The sequence below is a fragment of the Schistocerca piceifrons genome, chromosome 4, assembly GCF_021461385.2.
Source record: "Schistocerca piceifrons isolate TAMUIC-IGC-003096 chromosome 4, iqSchPice1.1, whole genome shotgun sequence".
Classification (NCBI taxonomy): domain Eukaryota; kingdom Metazoa; phylum Arthropoda; class Insecta; order Orthoptera; family Acrididae; genus Schistocerca; species Schistocerca piceifrons.
The window spans coordinates 311504843-311532692 of NC_060141.1; the positions used below are offsets into that span (position 1 = coordinate 311504843).

At 42.1% G+C, this 27850-nt stretch overlaps 1 protein-coding gene across 1 annotated transcript in view; it reads right to left on the bottom strand.

Annotated features, from left to right (window-relative positions):
• Positions 1–27850, bottom strand: part of LOC124795814 (potassium voltage-gated channel protein Shaker) — a gene marked incomplete at its 5' end in the record, with an annotated part of 1054256 nt that overhangs the window by 615831 nt on the left and 410575 nt on the right. Inside the window, one exon of the mRNA XM_047259896.1 lies at positions 9533–9656. Within this exon, the coding sequence (XP_047115852.1) occupies positions 9533–9656 (124 nt within the window). The remainder of the gene's footprint in view (positions 1–9532; positions 9657–27850) is intronic.

Below are 27850 nucleotides of genomic sequence, written 5' to 3' on the forward strand. Positions count from 1 at the left end.
CCCCATGTGCACTCCACTACTGAGGGCCTCAGGAAATGCAGCCAGTGGAGCACCTCTTCACATCACTCTTCGCTGTGTCGCCTACGCGGACGACGTCGGCGTCTTTCTGGCCGGCACGAGAGACATTGAATCCACAAATCAAGTGTTAAACATCTATGAACGTGCATTTGGAGCTGCAATTAACCAACGTAAAACTATTGTGATTCGACTCGGTCTCCACTTTAGTGATGACGAACGCCGATGGTACAAGATCGTCCAGGAGCACAAAATGCTGGGACTGCAGGTGTGTGCCTGCCCTCAGAAAATGCGAACACTCACGTGGAGACGACTCCTCAACACCGTCAGAAGATTGTGTTGCTGTCATACCAACCGACGTCTGAACCTTCACCAGGCAGTGTCGGTCATTAACACAATACTCGCCAAGGCGTGGTATGTCGCCCAGCTGCTGACTGCCCCGAAACTTCTGGGTAATTCGATTATGAAAGCAGTATACTGGATGCTGTGGAGACACTGCATCTTCAAAGTGCGAACCACCACCTGCGTCCTCGATCGATCACTTGGAGGACTGGGATTGATCGACTTCCGACGGAAGTGCATAGCACTCCTCATCCACCGAACAGTGAAGCTACAAACCGACCATCCGAATGGGACAACAGCAGCCATAATGGATCGATACCGGCCTCAATAACAATGCACTCCAATTTCAATAGTGGGCATCCCTTTTAAGATGTCCAACGTCAGGGAATTTTACCTCGCACGCAGTTAGGTCTTGGAGGCGGCAACAGATCGACGGATCTATGGAGCTCTCCTAGGCTGTCCACCAGCGCACAGACTGGAAATACGGATGCTAACGGTCGCCTGGAAGCAGGTATGGGCTAATATCAACAACCCATTTCTGCCATCGGACATCAGTTCGTTGTGGAACAGAGTAGTCAATGACACCTTCCCGACTAAGCAGCGACTAGCAGACATTCACCTTAGTCAGACGAACGAATGCACCCAGTGTGGAGATGCCGACACCAGAGACCACCGTGTAGAGTGGCGCTACGTGTGGAAAGTATGGGAGTTATGCCGATTGATGGTGGCGCTTATAAACCAAACTGCACCTTCCAGTGTCACACAAACGTGGATTCTCTTTCCTGACTTTAAACTGCGCCGAAGAACGAAGAGCAACGCCGTGGCCTGGCTACTGGGACACACTGCCTACGCTATTTTTGATTTACAACAGAGTGACGCCGTGCAGTACATGGCCTACCTGTGGGAAGGTCATCAACGACTGAACCGTTCACCGAAGTACAGCGAACATTTTGCAAACAGTTTATCAGTTGCGTTATTGTATGGTTATCAGACGATGTTTCAGATACAGTGATATCTTTGCTAGAAGTATCCATTTGTTTTACCATTTTAATTAGAGTTTTCCATTTTATTTTACTTTATTGCAATGATACACTTATTTCAATTTGTTTAAATTTCACAACTCATACACATTTCTTTTAGTATTGTTACCAAAAGCACTCTGTGAATAACTTGTCACACATTTAAATTGTTTTTGTTATCATTCTGTTATCTTTAAATGATTTCGTTTCTGTATAATATTCAACTGTTACGCACAATTACATTTCTGTTCATGTATTGTTGTAAAGATGTTACGTTGTAATGATGTAATGTTAATAAATAAATAAATTACAAAAAAAGCGCGGCCTTAAAAAATACACTTGCCGATTTCAAGAACCTGTAGTAAATGCATAACTAAAAAAATTACACTTGCCGATTTCAAGAAACCGTAGCAAATGCATAACTAACTTAGTGAACATATTTTTTGTCTTCGTTTCGCAGAGGGGATTGTGCGAATCAAGTTTGTAGTTTTCCTTAAACAAACTAATACTTCACGGTTCCACTGCGAGAAAAATCCGACAAATTGTATTCGACCGAATGTGCAGGCGCTGGGTTGCACCGATCGTCCCTTTGCTGTTCATATGACGTAGTAGATATACATCCTGGATCTCCAACAATGTGACTAAAATGTGATGAGGCCTATCACGTATGAAGAACGGTAATAATTTTTGTCAGGGACTCATTCAGTTGAAGGACTGAAGAGTTCATTTCATCGATGTCTATGACATCTATACTACTGTACAACAAGACGGTGCTTAACGTTACCAAAAATCTCGAAAAGTTCTTGACCAATTTACTTCAGATTTTAACACAGTGCAGTTAACACTCAGACGAACAGAGACGACATATTTTCCTAAACAACAATGTACAGATTTACTGTTAAAGTCGACTGCGGGAAAGAAAATGCAGTGCTGTGCTGTGAAAATGTTCGGTTTCATTTTCCTTCTCATAGTCAGTTTTAACGATCTAAGGAAGCAAGGCACTAAACTATTTTTCCCATATTTATTCGTTCTCCCTATATGCAATTTTAAACAAAAAATTGAATACACAACGATGTGCTGTTTTGTTTCCTTCCTCGCGGTTAGTGTTAACAGAAAACAGGATAGCTGTATTTTTGGCTTATCATCTTATGATCAGAATACTACTACGGAATCTGAATCGTCCAAAACTCTTTTGCAGATTAAAACTGTGCGAAATACTGTCACTGAAGTAGGAGAGATCTCTGACATACGCCGTGTACCAATGATCCAACCGATTTACCCTTTCATTTTAAGCGACATCAATTTCCAATCAACGTTTCGTTTGCAATGACAATATACAAGACTCAAGATCAGAAGAAGTTGGAAAGAGGAGATGGTCAGAGAGGGTGCGAAAGGTGACGGTCAGGAGAGAGGAGATAGAGAGGGATGGGGGAGGAAATGGACAGAGAAAGGTGGGGGGGGGGAGAGGGGGGGAAAGGGGGAGAGGGGGGAGGGAGAGAGAGGGGGGGGGGGGGAAGAAGATAAGGCAGTATATGATTCCCGTAGCAAATGCGAAGGATTTACGGGTATGCTACTAATTACATAAAATAAACGCTATAGATATATGACATCGCTAACATCCTACGGGGGCACTGGGAAGAGAATAATATATGAAAAACATTTGAACTGCCTATTAACTGTAAAGGAATTCGATTTCCAGGGAGACTTGAATAGCTGGTTGTAATAAAGAGCTGTCGGAGGTTGAGTACTACGCTTTGGGAGAGCCTTGTTTCACTCACAGACAGTTTTATATTACTTGGTGAAGAGTGAGTTCTTCCCAGTAATTTATTTATATTTTTCTGCCGTAGGGGAAACTAGAAATTGTGATGAGTAAGTTTACTGCTACTTTAGTATCATAATAAATCTAAAATATTAGTTTTTTGAATTTTTTAACATACTGACATCTGAAAAAATGTGCAATCAAAATTACATGAATTTCGTGATATAGACAGCCTTGATTAGTTTTGACAATAGAAGACTGGAATAAATGACGGGTAATCGATTGCTTTAAAATTTTATTTAAAAAATGTTATGTTAAGGTCGGATATTATTTAATAAACGGGGAAGTTTTCTACGTTAGCTGACTTCTGTTATATAGAATTGCGTGGTTAAGTGCGAATCTGGGGTTATTTGTTTGCCTGTCAATGAGAACAAACAGCAACATAAGGTGCTGAAAGAGATGAAGAATCGGGAGACGTGGAATCGATAACTTCCCAGCAAAAGTGTAGAAGAGGATGGAAAACAGGGAAAGAAAGGCAACAGTTACCTCTGTAATTAGATACACGACAAAGGGGAATGGCCTGAGCACTTTCTTGCAATGGTGATGATGCCAAATGAGAAAGCCAGAAATACCTAAAAATTTCTGTACGCCGAGAAAACCTCAGATCACAGCATAGGACTACCAGTCTAATTTTTCTAGCAGTTGAAGTATTGCTGAGAGTGATGAATAAAATGATGCGTGGTAAGTTGGGGGGGGGGGGGGGGAGGGGGCGGACTCAGTTCGGATTTTGAAGAGTAAAAGAAACAACAGATGCTATTAGCCTGTTAAGAATCATAGCGTGAAAGATGTACTGACAAAGGTAGAAAAATTAATGTTGTTTTTATAGATTTGCAAAAAGCTTTCGACAAACTGGTGGGTGTTTTGAAGAGGAAAGGAGTAGAATGGAAGGAGAGACTACTAGCAGAGACTCTGTACTTACAAAAGGAAGTACGAATAAGAACTTGAAATGAAATGTCAGAAGGAAGCAGCATAGTAAGGGGCGTTAGACAAGGTTGTTGCCTCTCCCCTATGGTATGCAACTTATACCTGAAAGAGATTATTGAGAAACTTTTAGAGGGGGGAAAAAGGAGTATGTGTTACAAGGACTAGAATACAATGTATAAAATTTTGCTGGAACGTGGTATTAGCAGGAGAAAGTGAACGAACCATAGACAAAATGTGAAAAGATTTGAATGAAGCTGAAGTGGAACATGGGGGAGAATAACTACAGAAAAAAGTGTATGGTCATCGGCACAGCAAGGAGACTGGCAAATATAAAGTTAGGAAAAGTTATTATTATCGAAGTAAGAACAATTAAATGCCTTGGAAGTGCGATGACAGAAGACTTGAGATGTCACAAGGAGGTGAAAACTCTCATTGCGTTAGCGAAGAAGGCATTCGAGAGAAAGAGTAGATTATTATGTGGTAAACTGGATGAAGATCTAAGGAAAAGGCTTGGCGAGAGTTCTTTCTGGAGTGTGGCACTCTATGGGATAGAAACATGGAAACTGAGCGATATGACGAAAAAAGGCTGGAAGCATTTGAAGTGTGGACTTGGAGTAGAATGGGGTGGATATGCTGGATAGATAGAGTGAATAGCGAAAGAATGTTGGAAAGGGTTGGTGAGAGAAGACTGTTGGATATTATAAGAGAAAGGAAGAAGAACTGGATGGGACATGCTTTGAGACTGGAGTGCTTGCTAACAGGCTCTTTGGAACGACTAGTTTGTGGGAGGAGATCGAGAAGAAGGAACAGAAGGAAGATGATACAAGAGATAGAGGAAAGTGGAAATTACATGGAGCTGAAGAGGGTGGCGGAAGACAGGAGAGCATTGACAGCTACCATGTGAAAACCCGCCTTTGGGCCGAACATTAATGATGATGATCACACTAATTGTTCTTAGAGTTCTACAGCTATGTCCAGCTTATTGTTTTGTATTAAGATTCAAGAGCTAGTAGTTCTGTCATTTTTTATGTTTTTCGTTGTTCCTTAATTGCTTCTGCAGTGATTTTTGGACAACATTGTTGTGGAGAGAAGCAGCGATTAGTATGATTAATCAATAATTCAAGAACAGTCTTAATCGCATTTATTATTGTTATAATGCCGCCAAACTGTTTCAACCCGACGTAAGGGTCATCTTCTGGGCGTTTACACCATTGGTCGACTGCTGGTGGTGTTACTCCTGTCTACATAACGGCAGGAAACTATGTATAGACTGTTCTTGAATTATTGCTTCTGCAGTCTTGGAGATAGGATCCATCTACTCAACTAAGTGAAGGGCTGTTTGTTTCCTGCTATTGGCGTTTCACATCTTTTTGTTTACGAAGCATTATCATTGGCCTAACGGATACGAAATGCAAATAAATGATACGATACTGTTTACTGCTACAGATTTGTGTATTATTAATCTATATGATAGACGAACAAACAGATAAAATAAACAAACTTCACGCAGACATAAATAGTATTCGTATTATATCTAATTCTCCATAGAGAAAGAAAAATAAATACAAATACAAGTACTAAAAAGAGATGACAATAGTCACTACTTTGGTATTTACAGAAAACAAACAGCAACGCATACGATTATACATGCCATATGAAACCAGATACAAAATCACGAGCTAGCAGCTCTCTAACATGAGAAATTTAGACTTAATAAAATCCCAGTCGCAAAAAAAAAAAAAAAAAAAAAAAAAAAAAAAAAAAAAAAAAAATAAAAAAATAAACACAATGAAAAAGAATTAGAAACACAACAGCCCATAGGCAACAGCAAGTCATATAATACCCATACAATAAAAGACCAACCACAAAACACAACTAAATAACAATAAGCAGAGGATATCATCACCATAAAACTGCAAATTCAACAGTAAAACAACAGCACACACATTCATGACATGGCTTAAAAAAAATTAACACACAGAAAGTACTTCAGAAAAAGGAATACACATAGCATATACAACAAAAAACATAATCCAGTCTCACTTTCAGAAACCAATAGAAAAATCAATGAAATACCAAGGACCTGGTATACACCTGTTAGGATCTGTTAGGAGTGCAAGTCAGAAAATTTGAGGATGACAGGCAGAAGTTTTAAAACTCGATACAAAGAACCATAAGAAGCTGGGTTTATGCAAATAGCAATTCTACTTTTGCTGAACATCTAACTAACATGGGAATGAAATATCTAATGTGGAACAGTATATGAAAATAATTAGAAGGAACAGTCAGAACAGAAAATTAACATTGCAAGAAAACTTTCACACACAAAGAGCTGCTGCAATGAACAAGACGGTAATAAAGGACCAAGTCAATGTAAGTAAGAACTCACTGACTTTGTCAGGCACTAAAACAATAACTCACTGTAGAACACAACCAGACTAAACAATAACTTAATCTTCCCAACACCGACACTCAAATATGAAAAAATACTATAATTCGCTATTCCCTCCATTCAACTGCCTCCCCCTCCCCCACCGCTTTTCCCAGAGGAACCCATATGACAAATAAACGAACATCGAAGTACATACAGACACCACAACGCAACTAAAAGATGAACGAAAAGAACACTACGACAGATGACAAGAAAATACACATTAAATACTCACGAGCAACCCACAATGAAAGTGAAGTGTTCATTTGAAATTTGCTCGCAAGAGCCGAAAATCAGACATACTGGTGTACGCAGGCCAACTAGCTACACCTCCTGAACGGCACATATGGAATATGAAGATCACAAAATCCTAAACAGAATCAAATAGTAATTTAACGGTATGAACCTTGCGCTCATAAGCTTGTTTCTTGGCTAACAACAAGACAATAACAGAAAACTTTAATACAGTAACATATCTGGAATCATTACATAACGCAGTTGTTACAAAGATAAACATATATTCCAGGCCACTGAAGATGCTTCATAAATAAGAAGCAGCGAAACTCGTATGCTACAGAACAAAGAGCTTTCATATAGTTGCATAGACGGACGACATTTCAAAGAACCTAGTAGTCTGTTAATGAAGAAATAATGAGGTCCCTTTGCTTTTCGCTCCATTCAGATTGCTGATTATGCCTCATATATACCAAATTTTCCCCATGAATAGTTCCTCCGAAAAGTAATTCTATACAGAAAGGCTTCGTTTGAGACAAGAGGAGATGCGACGAAGAAAAAAGTTGACGGACACTCATCACAGTTAGCACAAAATATGAACAGATATACTTTTGCCACACAGTGCTGATAAAAGATGAGGTACCCTCTTTGATTATGATAGTATACCCTCTTAACTCTAAAGTAATGTTAATGTGTTCGGGTGCTAACAAATGACAAGGTACATCACTATGCAAGACACTAAACACAATGTTATAGATACAAGACGTATGTTTTTTTGCCTTGTTCTTTAATGTGAAAAATTAATTCTGTTGTTGTGTGTTATGAATACTGGTTCCTGTTCAGGGATTAGGTACTAAAATAATTAGTGAGATCAGAAAGCCAGGGTAGGGGAAGCACTTTAGTTAGGAGAACTGAGTGGTTATTGTAGCAATGTTTGTCCATTATTATGTGTGAGAATTCTGTGGAATAGCACATGGACGACTCTATTAGCGCCATCTCATGACTACTGCAGCTCTTCATCATACCAAGAAAATGTGCATAATTCCATTAGAGCTATTAGGACATGGAGCAGTGACAATATTAATTGTGTTAATAGATGTTCAGGAGTGAATGACCCCTGCCATAAAGCAGCATCTATGAGGCAAACGTTTGTGGACAGTTACATTCGTGAAATGGACTGGCTTGTCCGAAACCCCGACGTGAACTGGCTGGTACATCTATGAGATGAATTGTAGCACCGAATTCGCTCCAAACCTTTTCTGGTTTAGGCTGTTGTGGCCTCAGACGACTCACTGAAGGTGTCCCCAGTACAGCTGAAACTGTCATGATGGTGAAGGGTGGACACTCCCCATGTTAATGGCCACAAATAAGTGTCGTATGCTCTTGATTAGATAGTGTAACTGCCGCCGCAGGCTAAATAGTTTGAAGGTTTCACTTGTTTTATCAGCGAGTTACTCACAACGAATTCTGCTAGTGTGCAGTCCTTTTTCATTAAATGACATTGCTCTTGTTTAGCTGTAGACAATCATTTCACTTGGGTTGGAAGTTCCTGCTGACGTTTCTCCCTTTTTTTAGAATTAAATTAGTATTTTTAAACACGGCTGTGTGTATAACACGACGTATTTCTTTATTCTATCTCCCTGAACGTGTTTCGACCCGTGTGTGTCATTTTCTGTGGTTCCCGATTTCTTTTTGTAAAAATATTGTACAACCTTCACAGCTGTTTTTCTAAAAACTGTTGCGTGCATTGTTTATAACATGTGCATGAAAGAAAGCAGACCTGTAGAAATCCACTTTCGCAGTAAACGTAGTTTCGCGTGAGCTATCAAAACAAAATGCACATTTTATAGTTTTTAGACCTAAAATAGAAAAAACCCATGAAGTTCGTGCGATATTTTCCAGATATCGCTCGAGACCAACAGAAAATGCGAAATATATTTGGATAAGAACAAATGTACATTGGTGTTTTGCTGACGCCGGAGTTTAAGCACCCACATTTGATTGTAGGTATTTCCATGTGAAACGTTACACACACCAAAGAATCTGTACGGCTCTAGTATTTCTGTTACTTTTGCCCATTGCACCATTTACTATAAAGAATAGACGAACGGGTTTAGGGAGAGCTACGGAGCGACAGAGGGGAGTTGAGAGGTAGAGGTACATGTAGAGGTAGAGGTAGAGGTAGAGAGAGAGAAAATTCTACCACATTGTGTAATCCTCCATCTTCCAGAATTTTTTTCGTAGGCAATTATATTCACTCAGAAGAGGATGGGTTACCATCCTTCAGATCAACATCATAAAACAAGAGAATATGTGTAAGCCACATGGTACCGTATGGTCTGCCAAGCCAATTCCGAACGCCTGGTGTACGGTCCCGTGGTGCTCTCCATGTGCTACGGTCCAAATAATTACAGGCTACGAACCTATCCTTTGCCATGTAACACACTGAAAAGCCAGAAGATTGAGCATTAATATTCGTAAGGTGATCGCCTTTAATAAAGGACGTTGTGGCAGAAGCAATTTTCATTTAATGTAATTAACAAATGTAGTGACGGATACCAAGTGGATAATCCGGAAATGATGTCAGCTACCGTCTGTACGGAGCAAATAATGGCAGTTACACTATCACTTTACATTTGAAAATCAGTTATGCGATTTCTGTCAGATGGTAGGAAGCGGAAGGCCGAGGCGAGGCACTCAGCCTGTGGATGAGCGGCCAGGGGGAAGCTGGCGCGACGCGACACTCACGTTGATGACGACTCTCTCACAGAAGTCGTGGTCGTGTGGGATGGGCTCGAAGTGCGCCACGCCCGTGAACTGCGAGTGAGGGGTCGGCCCATCCTCGTCCTGGCTGCTCAGTTTCGGCAGCGACCTGCAACAACAACACACCACGTCACGTGACCACGCCCCGCAGCTCATTACAGACACACTACTTACTGCTCAGCAAGAGGGGGCCCCCTCTGGTCTAACGAAAGGGGATCTGAAGAGTGGAAATGGAAAGATTTCTAATCACAAAACTTGTTTTCTATGCAGTTGTGTTCTCGCTACTCTGTTGTATATCCGCAGACTTGTTCCGAGTGTCAAAGCATGGAGAAAAAGTGTCAAACATTCATTACTAGAAGGTGCATGGTTTTTGTGCCAAGCAGTGCTTCCCAAAGGAGTTGCAAGTGCCATGCGTTACGGACTCCTCTATTTACCCTGGGACTGTTTGTAGAAATGACATACAAATTTTTGGTGAGTGAGCATAAGTTTATGAGCTACGACAGAGTTTTTGCAATTACAGATGAACGAAGCAAGGTAAGCAAAGTCTTTGTTTCACAAGATTTACGCAAGACTGTTGAGTTGGCCAGAGTTACGAACCCCCTGCTTGTAAATTCAATGCATACAACTGCTTTCTTAGTTAATGCTGGCGTATAAGACCTCCAAATGCAGTAGGCTCAAAGTGTCGCATTATCGCTCAACTCAAATATGTATACAAAAGTTATTACTCTGAAACAGAACAATGGAAAATGTCCATGTATTCAGAAGAGGTAAGACCATGGCAGATGCAAGTCATTCTGTATTTCATCCGAAAGTCCAGCCAGTTTGTCAGTTGCAAAACAGAAAGATCTGTTGACGATATTGCTACTTCTTCCCCAACATCGTAGGGAGTTTTACAGTAAACTCTGCAACATCTCAATGGAGTTGTGTAAAAAACTGAAGTTAATACTGGGAGATTTTCTTTCTTGCATTTAATTTTGTTATTGCTTCTTGAGAAATTTAAAAGAAACGAGAAATGGTTTTTGATAACTACAGTTTACTACTTAAAATATTACTGCTATATTACTGTTATATTTCTGTACTTGTGTTATCGCAAGGCACTTGTATCATCACAAGGCGCTTAAGAAAAAAAAATTGTTTTGGTACATACAACGTTCTTAATAAATTACTTATTTTCTGATTTATCTCACTTTTGGCTGTGATGGTGCTTAATTCTGTGATATCAGAATACCTTCTGAATTTTCTTGGTACAAAAAAGTTCTTCACAGAAAGACATATATTGTCTTTGAATTAGCACTTAAATCTATTTCCATTTCCACTCTTCGTTTGCGTTTTAGAGGCTAGTTTTCTAGTGATAAAATTAGATAATATTATTCAACGATGTCTGTCGTATGTATATACAACGAATAATGTTAAGTGAAACTCCTTTCTTTTTTTTTTTTGTACGAGAACTACGAATCGAAGTAAAAAGAACGGAAAAAATATTAGTCACCCCAGGTGACGTCACGCTAATACCGTGTAAATCCTTGATAATGTCCACAATCGGCTAGGAAAACGATCCACAAGTTTCTTAGTTATGTTGTATTTAGTGAAGTTAGTCATTGATGGTGAGATTCTACGTAGCTACTATACTGCGGGTGCGGGGATGTGAACTGGCAAATTTCATCAGCTGTTCCAAATATTCCTACACATTTTCTGTTGGACTGCGATCGGCTGATTTGGCGGACCATTCGCGGTGCGATAGGATGCCTTAGTGTTCACCAAACACGGAACGTATGCTTGCAGTCCTGTGAACACGGCTGTTGTCACTGTGGAAGACGGAGTTGTCCACAGCGCACTCATCATGAAGATGAAGAAGAAACGGCCGAAACTTGGTCACCGGGAATGTTGAGGCAGCCATCCTGCTTGATGTTCACGGTAACCTGAATGATATGACACAAGTACTGACAGCATAAACAGCCCAAAACTTCCGCAGTGTTACATGGCTGCGTGTGATGCACTATACCTTGTAAAAGCACTGGAAATTCAAACGTTGACACACCAACAAATTGGGGATCGTCATTCACGGTATGGTCATGAACACGCCGAATTACATTGGTTGTACTCTGGATTTTGATGACATATATGACTCAGAGTGAAGCAGTGGTAAGTCAGGGAGCATCATGTGGTGGTCTGGGCAGATAATCGACCTGCGTTACATTCGCATGTCAGCGTTGTGTTGCATCTGACTCACTGGCGCATTTCACCATGAGCGTTGTGTTAACGTAACACGCATATCACGGTTGTTTTGATTAGTGACAGTACTTTACCACTTTGTTGATAACCACTGATAACTGCTCCAGTTGTATAAATAACATAAAAATCCTGTCTTACCGACTACATACGTTGGTGCAGTGCATGGGCGAAACAATGGGAACTTGTAATGGGGAAAATCCTGTATGTAAAGGAATCATAATATACATGCACTGGTTATGCTTTTACTACTATGCGAAACGTAGTTTGTCTGATACTGAATGTTGTTATTCGTTGCATAATACAAAGACATCCTCGAATAACATTGAATGATTAGTACTGGCTTTGCGACTCGCTTTAATAGCATCTCAGATGTGTTACGTAACGAGAAAAATCCGCACGGCTGTGTTCACGTAAGTGACTAACAAGTTATTGTTTTGTGAGTAGGATTGAATAGAGAAATAAGGAGTTGTTGGATGAAGACAGCCAGAAGAATTGTCTCAGACGACTAAAATTTTTTCTAGAAATCCTTTGATTATTTGAATGAAATGGAAAATGGAAAAACATGAAACAAAACAGTAGACATTTACTAATCACCTTAAAGTTGACAGTCCATATATTCAGTATGTATTGTTAATGTTTTCAGTATTATAATGTTGATGAAATCCATCGATACACTCAGAAATCATTTCTACTGCCAAATTGTGACAGACTGGACTGTTCTGCGTACTAAAGTCCTTAAGAAAGTGGCATAGTTTGTAAACGAAAAAGATTCAAATGGCTCTGAGCACTATGGGACTCAACATCTTAGGTCATAAGTCCCCTAGAACTTAGAACTACTTAAACCTAACTAACCTAAGGACATCACACACACCCATGCCCGAGGCAGGATTCGAACCTGCGACCGTAGCAGCCTCGCGGTTCCGGACTGCAGCGCCAGAACCGCACGGCTACCGCGGCCGGCAAACGAAAAAGAAGCTACTATGTTTTGACGTGAATGGTTGAGCACTTTGTATACAAAATAAACACATTTGTGAAGTTGGCTACCCGAACCTGTCGAAAGAGACAATATTCAAAACGTTGCTGTGGCCAAGTATCTGAAAGCTCAGAGCCACTCTCTCTCTTTCATGCACATAATTCGTTAACTGAGCCATTGCATCCATCTGCGTTGAGAAAAACATTGCAGCATTTGCGGCTTCAGAAATGCATTCATTATTTTCAAACCATGCGAAACTGAGTTTTTACCTTAGACACCAATAATTACAATACATTGGAAGATTAGATTGTTTATTTACTTATTTATTTGTCTGTCTCCATAGCTGAGCGATCAGTATGCGTGTGTTGGCCATGCAGAGGACTCGGGTTCAACTTCTGTTCTGCCAGGAATTTTTCTTTGTTAGGAGAATCGCAGCGGATGTCACCGCAGCCAGTGAGAATCGTGTGGTCTTCAGTGCCTGAGCGCAGATTTAATTTTCAGTTAGCTGCTTATTTATTTAATCCATTATTTACTCTGTCCTTATGAAGCTGTTAAAGCTTTCAGTTAGGTACAGTACAGACACACATACCTGATACAACAACTAACGACAAGCGGTGATAGCACATCTGTTTATAAACCAATGATCGTAAAAAAGGAAACGCTAAAGGACGATGGCATATACGTATCCGAAATGGGGAATGTCTGCCAGTAACAGATGGATAGTACTGTAGAGGGACCTAGCTGCAACATCTACTGCGAGATCGGAAAGTTCAGTATTTTGTCGATCTCAGTCAATGCAGAATCTTCTAACGAAGCGAAAAGTTGAAAGGAACGACTACTCTACCTCTTCAACGTAGATAAGCGCTGTATCAACAGGTGAGTGTTGTTACAACAGTGATGCACTTGTTAAATCAGTGGATAGAAGACGGTCGTTCGTGGCGTAGTACGATATGACAATGTGACCATATCAAAGTACGAGCAACATGCAACCTCATTCACAATGATGATTCGATCTTGATCACTATAGTGGGTGAAAAGCTATCTGCGTCGACGAGACTGTGTCGGGTGGCACTGGACACATGATCTCGACTGCTACAATCATGGTAATACGCCTACATATACATAGTCTGTAAGGAACCTTACGATGTCAGCGGAGGGTACTTTTTGTACGCCTGTGTTTTTACTTCCTTCCCAGTTCGTTTGCGAATGCTGTTGGAAAGAGTGCCTGCTGGTAAACCTCCATAGGATCTCTAATTTATCTGATTTCTCGCTGTGGCTATTTCACGAAACGCATGTAGGAGAAAGTAGTATGTTGCCCGATTTATTTCGCAGTGTTCGCTCTTGAAATTTCAATAGTAAACCTATTCGTCATGAAAATGCCTCTCTTGTAGAGTTTACCACTTGAGTTTGCTGTGTTTTTACTTCCTTCCCTGTTCGTTTGCGGATGCTGTTGGGAAGAGTGCCTGCTGGTAAACCTCCATAGGATCTCTAATTTATCTGATTTCTCGCTGTGGCTATTTCACGAAACGCATGTGGGAGAAAGTAGTATGTTACCCGATTTATTTCGCAGTGTTCGCTCTTGAAATTTCAAGAGTAAACCTATTCGTCATGAAAATCATGTCCCAAAGGTGTGTAGAGTTTACCACTTGAGTTTGCTGTTTGTCTCCGCAACGTTCTCGTGCCAACGAAGTGATCCCATGACGAAACGTGCCGTTCGTTGTTGGATATGTTCTACCTCTTCTAAATGCCCAAGCTGGTGAAATTGCCAGGCCGATGAGAAATACTCAGAAATCGGTCTGACAAGTGTTTTTTTTAGTCACTTTTATGGGGAATTAAATTTGCTTATGATCCTTCCAATGAATCACAACCTGGCGCCTGTTTTTCATACAACTGGTTTTACATGGTTATTCCATCTCAGGTCGCTCTGGCGGGGTTATTCCAAGGTATTTTGCGGTAGTTACTGTTTCCACTACGTACAGTAACCGCTATATGAGACAAGTTATAGAGCCCGAGGTTCTTGTATTTCTTTAGGTGACCACACATGTCAAACTTGGCAACGCCTTTTGACGAAGAAAGTGCAAGCATCAAATGCAGAAGAACGCACATTATTGTCAGTCCTGTGACTTCACTTGATAGGTTGCTGGAGGAAACCGTAGAGAAATGTTTTAGTGTATACATGTTCATCCCGGTTTTCCATCAAGCGTTGTTAATCTTCGTGCAGTCGCTTACACACCTTGTAGATGTAGTTACTAGCAACATATTGTTGTCCTGTTTGCTTCAGTCTCTCGAGGTTTAGTGCATCTAATTACAGCACACGGAGGCTTCGCACCATACTGTGCTGTGAAGGTCAGAGTCCATGAACAGTTCTATAAACCTAATCATATTTATATAATCATGTCCCAAATGTGTGTTATAAAGACATCTGAAATCATGTGAGTTCTACGTTGTGTTGTACTCTATTAGGAGTTAGTGTATGACATTAACTCTATTGCAAACATAAAAGTAAGTTCAGGGAATAGAATAAACCGAATGCCACACTGGCAGTATTGGCTTTCTGTGACTGTGTTATAATGAAGGTTGTATGTGTATACCGTAATCAGCCATCATAATTACGGAATATTCACTTTGCAACGGCCCGCATCTCGTGGTCGTGCGGTAGCGTTCTCGCTTCCCACGCCCGGGTTCCCGGGTTCGATTCCCGGCGGGGTCAGGGATTTTCTCTGCCTCGTGATGGCTGGGTGTTGTGTGCTGTCCTTAGGTTAGTTAGGTTTAAGTAGTTCTACGTTCTAGGGGACTGGTGACCATAGATGTTAAGTCCCATAGTGCTCAGAGCCATTTGAACCATTTGAACTTTGCAACGTTAATTTATTTAAGAATTTTTAACATGTTGCAGCCCTGTCAGCAACTGCGATAAATTAATATGTCAAAAATCAGCCTCAGTTGCGAAACATTACTGGTCTTTACCCAGGTTTCAGCTAGAGTAATCTTGCCTTCTTCAGAAGCATAAAATAAACTAATCCATGCCAGAATAAGCACGGTCAAACATGAAAAGCCAACGTATCGTGGTACCATGTCAAGTTACGTAGCCCAACGTAGCATCCGCGGCTGACCGACCGCTTTCCACGAAGTGGGGCCGGGGCTGTTTCTCAGCTAAGTAACATAGCTTGACTTGGTACCACGGTACTTTAGCTTTTTATGTTTGACCGTGCCTTATTCTGGCATGTATTAGTTTCTTTTACGCTTCTGAAGAAGGCTAGATTACTCTAGCTGAAACCTGGGTAAAGACCAGTAATATTTGGCAACTGAGGCGGATTATTGTCATGTTAATTAGTTTACTACGCATTTCGAGCCCCTGATGTTCATCTGAGGCATCGGCGAATACAGAAACTTAAATACTTTTTACATTATTAATATTGCTATCAAAAGAATTGTTGCTAGTTTATTGTTCAGTTGCGAGTATATTCATTGATCTCAAATGATGTGTGTTCCTTGACAGATCATGAAAAAATATGAAGTATATTCCAGAAACAATCTTTCATTAGAAACATGCACTATTTTCGGTGCAGAGTCTGATTCAGTGAGAGAGATACGTTTTTGAAACAATCCCTTTGTGTTAGGCCATTCCTGCGCCATATCCAATTTTTTCAGGAGTGGTAGTCCAGCTACATATGTAGGAGAATTTCTGCGAAGATTGAAAAGTAGGTGGTGACGTAATGACTGAAGTTGGCAAGTTGGGTGGGAGGGAGGGAGTGATGGTTGATCTTAGTCACAAGAACACTGACCGCGAAGGGTTATGTTCTGTGTTTGGGTTCCGATCCTGCACACTAAATATGCTAACATTTTACACAGTTTTATGCCCTTGTCTGTACTTTTAATTTTTTGAACGTTGAGTTTAATTGAAGCACATTTTACTCATACTTAGAATGTGTGATCATTGAAGGAGGTTAGCAAATTAGACCAAGGGCGTTATGTGTCGATGTTGTGATGTTTTGCTCGGACCTTGTACGGCGCCCTTCTATAAGGGGCGATCAAAAAGTTTCCGTTTGAGAAGGGCATTGCTGCAGCGTATATGCACTGTAGCGCCTTCAAAGCGGGTCTACAAGCACAGACATGTAGCAAGGAGTTACAGTGGTATTCGAGTCTTTGCGACACATGCGGTAAACATGGAGACGCGAACTATGGCGACGTAATTATCAAATGCGTCCAAACAGGACCGAGCATTTGTTCTTTTTCTTGGCCGACGAAAGGACAAACACCGGTATATATCCAGCAAAGGATGAGCAATGATTATGGTGCACAATGGCTGTCAAAATACACACTTGCGGACTGGTGCGCGACAGGGGAGTGCTATTGCTTCCTGATATCGCACGTCCCGATATCACAAATGTCGTTACGCAGGAGTTACGCCAACTCGAGTGCGAAACACTCGATCGCTCGCTCTACAGTACCGATCTCAAACCATGCTATTATCACCCCTTCGGTCTCTTGGAAAGTTCTTGACTGGTCGACGGTTTTTGTTGGATGAGGACGTGCAGCAGGCAGTCAAGGAATACTTCGCGCAGCAGGACACGGTGTTTTACCAAACGGATATCTTCAACCTGGTACGTCGGTGAACTGATTGCTTCAGTGCTTACGCAGATTTTGTCTGGTTGGCATACAGATTCTGGACTGTACGGCATTCGAGCGAAAACTGTTTGGTCGCCCGTTATTTAACACCAGTTATACATACAGATGTTATGTGTGAGTACACTATGATATATAAATTTATCTTAGATAAGAACATAGCGAAAAGTAAAATTAACTTGTAAACAGTGAAAAAATTTGCGGTAGAACGCGGACAGATGCTCGATCGTCGCAGCAAGCAGAGGATCTACATTCAGTACAACCAACAAAAAGAATATTTACGCGACGACTCATTTTTGGCAAGAAGCTACAGTTTTACCCCCCCTACCTCCCCCCCCCCCCGCCCTACGAACACGCGAAGACAAACGACACACACAGACACACACACACACACACACACACACACACAGTTTCATTTCCAAATTGACTATTCCTCGATGCCTCAGGATTTGCCCTAGAAACTGATACCTTCTTTTAGTGAAGCTGTGCCACAAATTTTTTTTCCTCCAATTCGATACAGTAGCTCCAATTGAATAATTCTGTCAGTAATACCTGGTTGAATTCGACTACAGTTTATTACCGTTCTCTCAGCTTTGTTGAGCTACATTTTATAACCTCTTTTCAACTCACTGTCCATTCCATTCAAATGCTGTCACATGTCTTTTACAGAATTAGTGTCATCGGCAAACCTTAAAATTTTCAGTTCTTCTCACTGTACTTTCATCCCCTTTCGAAATATCTCCTTGGTTTCCTTTAAACTTGTGCAATGTACATAGTGAGTATGGTCGGTAGAGTTTACAATCCTGTCACAAACCCCTTCTTAACTTTTGCTTCCATTTCGTGTTCTTGCAGTCTTACAACGGCACAGTGGTTGCTGTACAAATTGGGCAGTGAACATTGTCAAAAGCTGTCTCTAAGTCTACAAATGCTATAACGTAGATTTGCCTTTCTTTAGAGAAGAGGCCATGTCGTTCGGGTCACAGATTTACTTCAGACTTTGTACACCTTTGTACTTTATCTATTAGGACAACATAAAGTGAAAGTAGTAAGGCACACTGTTCAGGTGATTTTCGAGAAAATAGCAAGTGAATTTTTATGTATCAATAACGTACCGTTGCGCTGTGACCTTGAGCACGAGCTGGCGGCAGCCGTGTGTTTACCGTTCAAGCTCCGTAATCAGTGGATTGCTGGATGGAGTCTCAATCATTTTTTAAATTTGAATTTCCAACGTTATTTGGCTGTTTACTAATTTTTATTGTTACGATACATACACAAATCTTACTTTTACAGACAAGTTAAAAACTTTATCAGGCGCTTCAAACTTGTTCGTATTTGATTGACAACGAATGAAAAATTGCTTGTCGTGAGGATGGAATACATCGATTTGCACATCGCCGCCGGCCGGTGTGGTCATGCGGCTTTAGGCGCTTCAGTCTGGAACCGCGTGACTGCTACGGTCGCAGGTTCGAATCCTGCCTGGGGCATGGATGTGTGTGATGTCCTTAGGTTGGTTAGGTTTAAGTAGTTCTAAGTTCTAGGGGACTGATGACCACAGATGTTAAGTCCCATAGTTCTCAGAGCCATTTGAACCATTTTGAACACCGCCAATTTTCGGTTCCGATATTTACGAGAATGTATTACGCATGATTTACATCAAATTGTGGGATGAAATAAATTTTTTTTCAAATTGTCAACGAGTTTTGTAGTTCCATAGAAAGTATGAAACTTTCTTGAGCATGCGAGAAAATTGCATTCATTCGAAGTGTTAGATGGCTCTTTAATTTACGTTTTGCGTGAATTTATGAAAAATATCATCCTGCAACTTGTAATGTCGGAAGCGCATCCAACGATGAATTGTACATTACTCTCGTACTTTGGCATGTTGTGACGTATTGTATTACTGTATAAAGGTATTTGCACTTTTATTAATCAAGGTTTGGGCTTTCCAAGTCTGTTCCTCGCCTCTGAAATAAGTGTCTGCAGATCGAAGCATCCAGGTGCAATGTTCTCTGTATGTTCCCGGTTGCAGGTATAAGAGATTTCAGAAATCACGACAGGTATATATTTTCAGCAAAACTTTATGCGACGTCACCATCTCTGCTCTAGGTCGCAACATACTGGTACATCGTTGACGCGCAAAAATCCTCTTGCGATTTTCTCTAAATCGCCTAAATAGTGCGCCTTACTACTAGCATATTATATTGTGCTAAAGGACTACTAAAAGTGTACAATGTTTGAAGTAAATCCGTGATCCGAACGTCGTGGGCCCCCCTTATAACATAAATCATAAGGTCAGTACTTCGTCGCGTGTTGCTGGTTGCGTGCTGTGGAATGCAAACTGACGTTCCCCAAGGTCATCTTCTAACAGTTTTCCCATTTCAATATTTTGAAACCGGGACTTACTAAATTAATAGTGTGGATGAAAGACCGGAAGCGCTCTTTGAGGGATCCATACAAACTTAATTATGTATATGGATAAAAATAATAGTTTTCTTTGTTCCAGTGGCGTGGTGCCAGTCTTTCTGTCAGATGCGATTTGCGTGTTTCTGACCTACCACAGTTATGCAATTGATAAAGAGGACCTAGAGTTTAACGTGGAGTTCGAACCACGTGTTGTTTCTGGTTAAAATGAAGACTGAAAAACCTGTAATCCGACCGAGATTCGATCATGCAACCTCTCGGTTTCCAGCCACGCGCATTATCCCCAACCCGCCAACTATGTAGATAGTTCATCTACATGTAAGCGTAGGCTTCCGCGGCCGTTGTCTTCTTCAATAAAATTCTTCAGGGTATCAGACCGCATCGTCATAATTTAAAATGCGCCAACGTTTCGGCCAGCGTTGCAGCTAGCCTTCATCAGGGCCTTACGTTAACGTAAGGCCCTGATGAAGGCTAGCTGCAACGCTGGCCGAAACGTTGGCGCATTTTAAATTATGACGATGCGGTCTGATACCCTGAAGAATTTTATTGAAGAAGTTCATCTACAGGTTTTGATAAGGCGAGTCTGCGGGTATCTTTTGGTTGCATTGACTTATATGCTTAAATTATTTACACTACCAAGGGACCACGGACCTTAGTATTTGACATAAATTTCAACTTGTTACCTCTGGCTGCTCCTGAAAAAAGCGGTCATGGCAGTCGGACAGATGGATGGACGGACTAAAAAGTGATCCTCTAAGGGTTCCATTTTTTCCGACTGACGTACGTAATCCTGGAAACACAGTTCTACCTAAGCAGGCCTTCAGAGTTTAGAAAAGTGTCGTAATATTTTGAACATCTCTCACAAAATCAGCAATATTTAGGCTCAAGTTCAAATAAAAAGGATATGAAAAATTGGAATTATAATCAAACCATTCCAGTTTCGCTGCTTTTCTCTGAATGCTGTCCTTCACATTGTGTAACGCAATACTGAAGCACTTCTGACACACTCTGTAAAAATGCTACACTCCTGGAAATGGAAAAAAGAACACATTGACACCGGTGTGTCAGACCCACCATACTTGCTCCGGACACTGCGAGAGGGCTGTACAAGCAATGATCACACGCACGGCACAGCGGACACACCAGGAACCGCGGTGTTGGCCGTCGAATGGCGCTAGCTGCGCAGCATTTGTGCACCGCCGCCGTCAGTGTCAGCCAGTTTGCCGTGGCATACGGAGCTCCATCGCAGTCTTTAACACTGGTAGCATGCCGCGACAGCGTGGACGTGAACCGTATGTGCAGTTGACGGACTTTGAGCGAGGGCGTATAGTGGGCATGCGGGAAGCCGGGTGGACGTACCGCCGAATTGCTCAACACGTGGGGCGTGAGGTCTCCACAGTACATCGATGTTGTCGCCAGTGGTCGGCGGAAGGTGCACGTGCCCGTCGACCTGGGACCGGACCGCAGCGACGCACGGATGCACGCCAAGACCGTAGGATCCTACGCAGTGCCGTAGGGGACCGCACCGCCACTTCCCAGCAAATTAGGGACACTGTTGCTCCTAGGGGTATCGGCGAGGACTATTCGCAACCGTCTCCATGAAGCTGGGCTACGGTCCCGCACACCGTTAGGCCGTCTTCCGCTCACGCCCCAACATCGTGCAGCCCGCCTCCAGTGGTGTCGCGACAGGCGTGAATGGAGGGACGAATGGAGACGTGTCGTCTTCAGCGATGAGAGTCGCTTCTGCCTTGGTGCCAATGATGGTCGTATGCGTGTTTGGCGCCGTGCAGGTGAGCGCCACAATCAGGACTGCAACCGACCGAGGCACACAGGGCCAACACCCTGCATCATGGTGTGGGGAGCGATCTCCTACACTGGCCGTACACCACTGGTGATCGTCGAGGGGACACTGAATAGTGCACGGTACATCCAAACCGTCATCGAACCCATCGTTCTACCATTCCTAGACCGGCAAGGGAACTTGCTGTTCCAACAGGACAATGCACGTCCGCATGTATCCCGTGCCACCCAACGTGCTCTAGAAGGTGTAAGTCAACTACCCTGGCCAGCAAGATCTCCGGATCTGTCCCCCATTGAGCATGTTTGGGACTGGGTGAAGCGTCGTCTCACGCGGTCTGCACGTCCAGCACGAACGCTGGTCCAACTGAGGCGCCAGGTGGAAATGGCATGGCAAGCCGTTCCACAGGAATACATCCAGCATCTCTACGATCGTCTCCATGGGAGAATAGCAGCCTGCATTGCTGCGAAAGGTGGATATACACTGTACTAGCGCCGACATTGTGCATGCTCTGTTGCCTGTGTCTATGTGCCTGTGGTTCTGTCAGTGTGATCATGTGATGTATCTGACCCCAGGAATGTGTCAATAAAGTTTCCCCTTCCTGGGACAATGAATTCACGGTGTTCTTATTTCAATTTCCAGGAGTGTAGAAACGTTCAGGATACATGTTCAGAACTTTCATTACGTGGAATGTACCACATTTCTTCCCACTCATAACGACTGTACCCATCATTTTCGTCGCTGTTCAACATTTACTAGTTATGAGAGATTCAGTGCATCAATGCCTTCGTGTGATGAAGACGACGTATTCTGATACAATCGTAGGACGATCTTCCCTCGTTTCTGCGACAGTGCGAGGTAAGCGAGACTCGGTCGCGTCCCGTCTGTGCCATGTCCCTGACTCGCCGCCGCCAGGCGCCCGCGCAACACCATGTCTGCGTGAATTGGGCCTCAGGAACCTGAAAGACAGCTACAGTGACTCGCAAGCACGTCGCCACAGACTTTGGTCAGCTGCGTAGCTGCCGCACTGCGCAGCCGCCGCGAGCCTTCGCACGAGACAGACTCGCTGTCGCCGGCACGCAGCACGCGCTGAAACACGCAGAGTTTAGCACGGCGACGCAAGGAGCACGCAGCGATTCGCGGCGATCGTAGCGCGGCGGCTACGGCCTGGCTAGGTCGAGGAGTGCCAGCTATAATTAGGCTGCCGCCCGTTGCCGCTGCTGCTGCGCAAGTGTTTCCAAACAAGCAGCACGCCCGCCCGCCAGTGCGTGAACTTTACGCGCGCGACCTTTGACCCCGCGCTGGGCGCACGTCGGCTTTAAGAAGCCGGCCTGCATCATACGCCCCTCGCCCTGCCCTGGCCCTTCCAGAAAACTGCCGCCTACGAACTCTGAACTTATAAACCGACGGCAATGTTTACGACCACATCCGATGAAAGAAACCTACCGGTGTCTAGTAGTAGAGATTCTGCAGCGGCTTTCTTTGGTCGGACAGATGTGTGTGCTACGCTGGAAGTAAATGAAAGTTGTATGCAGCTGGTGAGTAACTGTAGCCATTCGTCTAGAGTCGCTAGTTCAAGACAAGAAAACCTATTCTTCTTCTTTTTCTAATTGATTTTATTTTTATTTCTTAACCAAAGATACTGCGTGAAGAGTATGACAGAGCACTGAAAGACCTGAGTCGAAACAAGGCCCCGGGAGTAGACAACATTCCATTAGAACTACTGATGGCCTTGGGAGAGCCAGTCATGACAAAACTCTACCATCTGGTGAGCAAGATGTATGAGACAGGCGAAATACCCACAGACTTCAAGAAGAATATAATAATTCCAATCCCAAAGAAAGCAGGTGTTGACAGATGTGAAAATTACCGAACTATCAGTTTAATAAGTCACAGCTGCAAAATACTAACGCAAATTCTTTACAGACGAATGTAAAAACTGGTAGAAGCGGACCTCGGTGAAGATCAGTTTGGATTCCGTAGAAATGTTGGAATACGTGAGGCAATACTAACCTTACGACTTATCTTAGAAGAAAGATTAAGAAAAGGCAAACCTAGGTTTCTAGCATTTGTAGACTTAGAGAAAGCTTTTGACAACGTTAACTGGAATACTCTCTTTCAAATTCTGAAGGTGGCAGGGGTAAAATACAGGGAGCGAAAAGCTATTTACAATTTGTACAGAAACCAGATGGCAGTTATAAGAGTCGAGGGGCATGAAAGGGAAGTAGTGGTTGGGAAAGGAGTGAGACAGGGTTGTAGCCTCTCCCCGATGTTATTCAATCTGTATATTGAGCAAGCAGTAAAGGAAACAAAAGAAAAATTCGGAGTAGGTATTAAAATTCATGGAGAAGAAGTAAAAACTTTGAAGTTCGCCGATGGCATTGTAATTCTGTCAGAGACAGCAAAGGACTTGGAAGAGCAGTTGAACGAAATGGATAGTGTCTTGAAACGAGGATATAAGATGAACATCAACAAAAGCAAAACGAGGATAATGGAATGTAGTCAAATTAAATCGGGTGATGCTGAGGGGATTAGATTAGGAAATGAGACACTTAAAGTAGTAAAGGAGTTTTGCTATTAAGGGAGTAAAATAATTGATGATCGTCGAAGTAGAGAGGATATAAAATGTAGACTGGCAATGGCAAGGAAATCGATTCTGAAGAAGAGAAATTTGTTAACATCGAGTATAGATTTAAGTGTCAGGAAGTCGTTTCTGAAAGTATTTGTATGGAGTGTAGCCATGTATGGAAGTGAAACATGGAGGATAACCAGTTTGGACAAGAAGAGAATAGAAGCTTTCGAAATGTGGTGCTACAGAAGAATGCTGAAGATAAGGTGGGTAGATCATGTAACTAATGAGGAGGTATCGAATAGGACTGGGGAGAAGAGAAGTTTATGGCACAACTTGACTAGAAGAAGGGATCGGTTGGTAGGACATGTTTTGAGGCATCAGGGGATCACAAATTTAGCATTGGAGGGCAGCTTGGAGGGTAAAAATCGTAGAGGGAGACCAAGAGATCAATACACTAAGCAGATTCAGAAGGATGTAGGTTGCAGTAGGTACTGGGAGATGAAGAAGCTTGCACAGGATAGAGTAGCATGGAGAGCTGCATCAAACCAGTCTCAGGACTGAAGACCACAACAACAACAACAACCAAATATGTTCCACCCGTTTTACGCATATACGGTGGTCTATACAGACGTGATTACCATTAAAGCTAGTTTCGTAATTTTTTTATGTGTGATATCAGGTCTTTGGCTAATGTAAAATGCAGACCCCACACATATATTAATATATACAGGGTGAGTCACTAACTATTGCCACCAAGAATAGCTCCGAAAGTATGATAGGAACTGAAAAGTTTATGGGACAAACGTTGCATGGGACAAAGGGACCCATAATATAACGTTGGTTTTTTAATTGCTAGGTGGAGTCGTGTCAGGGATATTAAAGTCAACTTGATTTTTTGAAATGGATGCTATAGTTTGGTATTTATTATCTGGTAGCGGCTATCGAGACGAATCCAGTGATGCGTAACAGTAAGGTCTTTGAAGATCAACGAAGGTCACAAAGGGGGCATGAACGTCCATATACAGAAGGTGTTCGACGTGATGACCTTTGGTATCAATGCAGTGCTGCAATCTTCTTATAATGGATTGAGTGGTATTCCTTATCGCATCGGCACTTATCGAAGCACATGCTCTGACAAATGTCTCCCGCATATCTTCAGGTGTAGTTGGAACGTCTTTATAAACAATGTCTTTTACGAATCCCCACAATAAAAAATCTAGATGCGTCAAGTCTGGCGAACGAGCCGCCTACGACACATCTCCTCCGCGTCCAATCCAACGATTTGGCAATTGTCTCTGCAACTCATTTCTAACCATCAGCGAAAAATGTACCGGACACCTATCGTGTTGATACCACATTCTGTTCCTTGTTCCTACAGGTATTTCTTTCAATAACAGACCTAATGTTTCTTGCAGGAGTGTGGTGTACTTCTTACTATTGAGATTTCCGTCGATGAACTACGGGCCTATAAATCTCTCCTCCAGAATCCCACACCATACATTAACCGACCACTTTTTTGTGTGCAGCTTGTCGCAGCCAAGATGGATTTTCAGTTGCCCAATAATGCATGTTAAGCAAATTAACATTATCACGGTTCGTGAACGTAGCCTTGTCAGTAAATAAAATCAAATTAATAAATATGTCATCCCTCTAAATCTGAAGTTGAGTCCATCCGCAGAATTCAATGCGACGCATACAATCCGTACCAGTTAATTTTTGGTGGAGACTGATGTGGTAAGGACTTCCTATAGAAGTTTTCTCTGAAATACATTAAGTAAAATTTCCATACTCCATGAAGAGTATTTCATTCGGAGGGAAAAAAGGAAACAGAACACTAGCAGAAGAACCGACGGAGCTGTTCGTTGCACTCATAAACATCAACAGCAGAGAGTGCAGTAGAATACTTCTCCTCTGTTTCTTTTTTTTTTTTTTGATTGGCTAATAGATTAATCGGCAAGTAACGTCAAAAGTCTTTTTTCTTATATGGACGACTGTCTGGGGCCGGAACAAGCAGTCGCATGTACCGATGCTGAAACGAGCGTCTGTGCGAGATTCTTTCTCGATCGCGTTGACAAAGTGTGGAGCAAATGTTGTACCTGCAGAATATGTCATATTCGCTCGGTAATACTCTCTCAGTAATACTGCTAACCGAGTCCGAAGGGCGTTCAGTGATTCCAAAGGCACAAAGCCATTTTCATGCACTTTTAGATCAATGTGAGACGGAGAAGATTCATGAAGTCTTCAATAATTCATCATTTGACATGTAAATAAGTTTATGTTGTTCCACGTGTTGGGTAAGCAATAAAAAAGAAATTCGGTTGTAATAAATATTAGTTATTCTTACCTTTTAGTAAGTAATGTTTTATGCTTTAGAATACAGGTATCAGAAAGATAGAAGAATGACTGAAATTAAAGAGTTCAATCATCTGAGCTACAAAGCGATCTCGTTTGTGACTGACTAACGAAATCAGAAAAATAACACAGCTGATTTAGAGGTGCATGATGTTAGTGAATGATAAATTCGTACAACAAACACTGAGCTCGTTTTGCCGAATCAGCTCATTCTTCGGTTCCAGGCTTAAATATTTACGGAAGTATTCTTTCAATTTGCTTAGACGTCTTCGAAGGAGTTAGAAGTAAGTTATCTATTGCACTTTCGGCCTACGCCCAAGGAGACCTTTGAGTGATAGGTCACAAAAGGCCAGCGACGTTTACGGCATTCGACGTCCCACGTATTGTCGACCATGCAGCAATAACATTGGGTGCTAATGGCAACAGGTTGCGGAACTGGAGATATCCATTGGTGAGCACAGCATGGGGTTACGGAGAGTAGTTGAACTGCTTAGTCGACGAGTAACTCACAACAGTGCTACAACGCTAGTGATGTTTATACAAAGCAGAGCAATGGCAGTGATAAACATAGCAAACATTGAATTATATCTGCAACCACAGTTTCCGAAGTTGACATTTAGCAAGAAAGGAACCCAAGGAATTTCTGAGAGTAAGAAAGGGATGGCAGATGAAATATTAGCGTTCCTGCAAGGTAAGTCAGTAGAATGAGTGGTTTCGTATACGCTCGACTGTGAGGACAACGTGCTTAACAAGTGAAAACAGACGCCGAGAAGTGTAGTTCATCGTTCTTGTCGAACAGGGAGTCACTGATTTCCTCTCCAGTGGAGTGGGTACTAACTATAGCTACATATGTGGAAGATCATCCACAGCATAGTAAAAAAAAAAAAAAAAAAAAAAAAATAAATCGAATAAGTTCGCAGCAATATGACCGTTTAATGCACAAGAAAAATTCCTTAAATAAGGGAGAACATGTCACACTTGTTACAAAAAATAGTGTTTGCAAGTTTGGATGGTTGCATAACTTCAAGCAGTGCTACAGAATTGGAACACGTAAAGTAACCAAATTTCAAACAAAGCGTCAGCTTGTCGATGCACAGCAAACTGTGGAATCACCTCGAAAGTTTGTAGATGAGATACATTTATCCCATCGTTCGGTAAGCAATTTGTTTTCCACTCCAAGCAATTGGGATTAGAAGAGGAAACGTGTATGAAAGGAATCCAGGAAATTAGAGATACCAAGAGAGTTCTATCAAGATCAGATAACATCGGTGCTTAACGCATTGTATGCGATTATGCCGACTGTAAACCTGGGTGGTAAATTGGCTGGAAAGT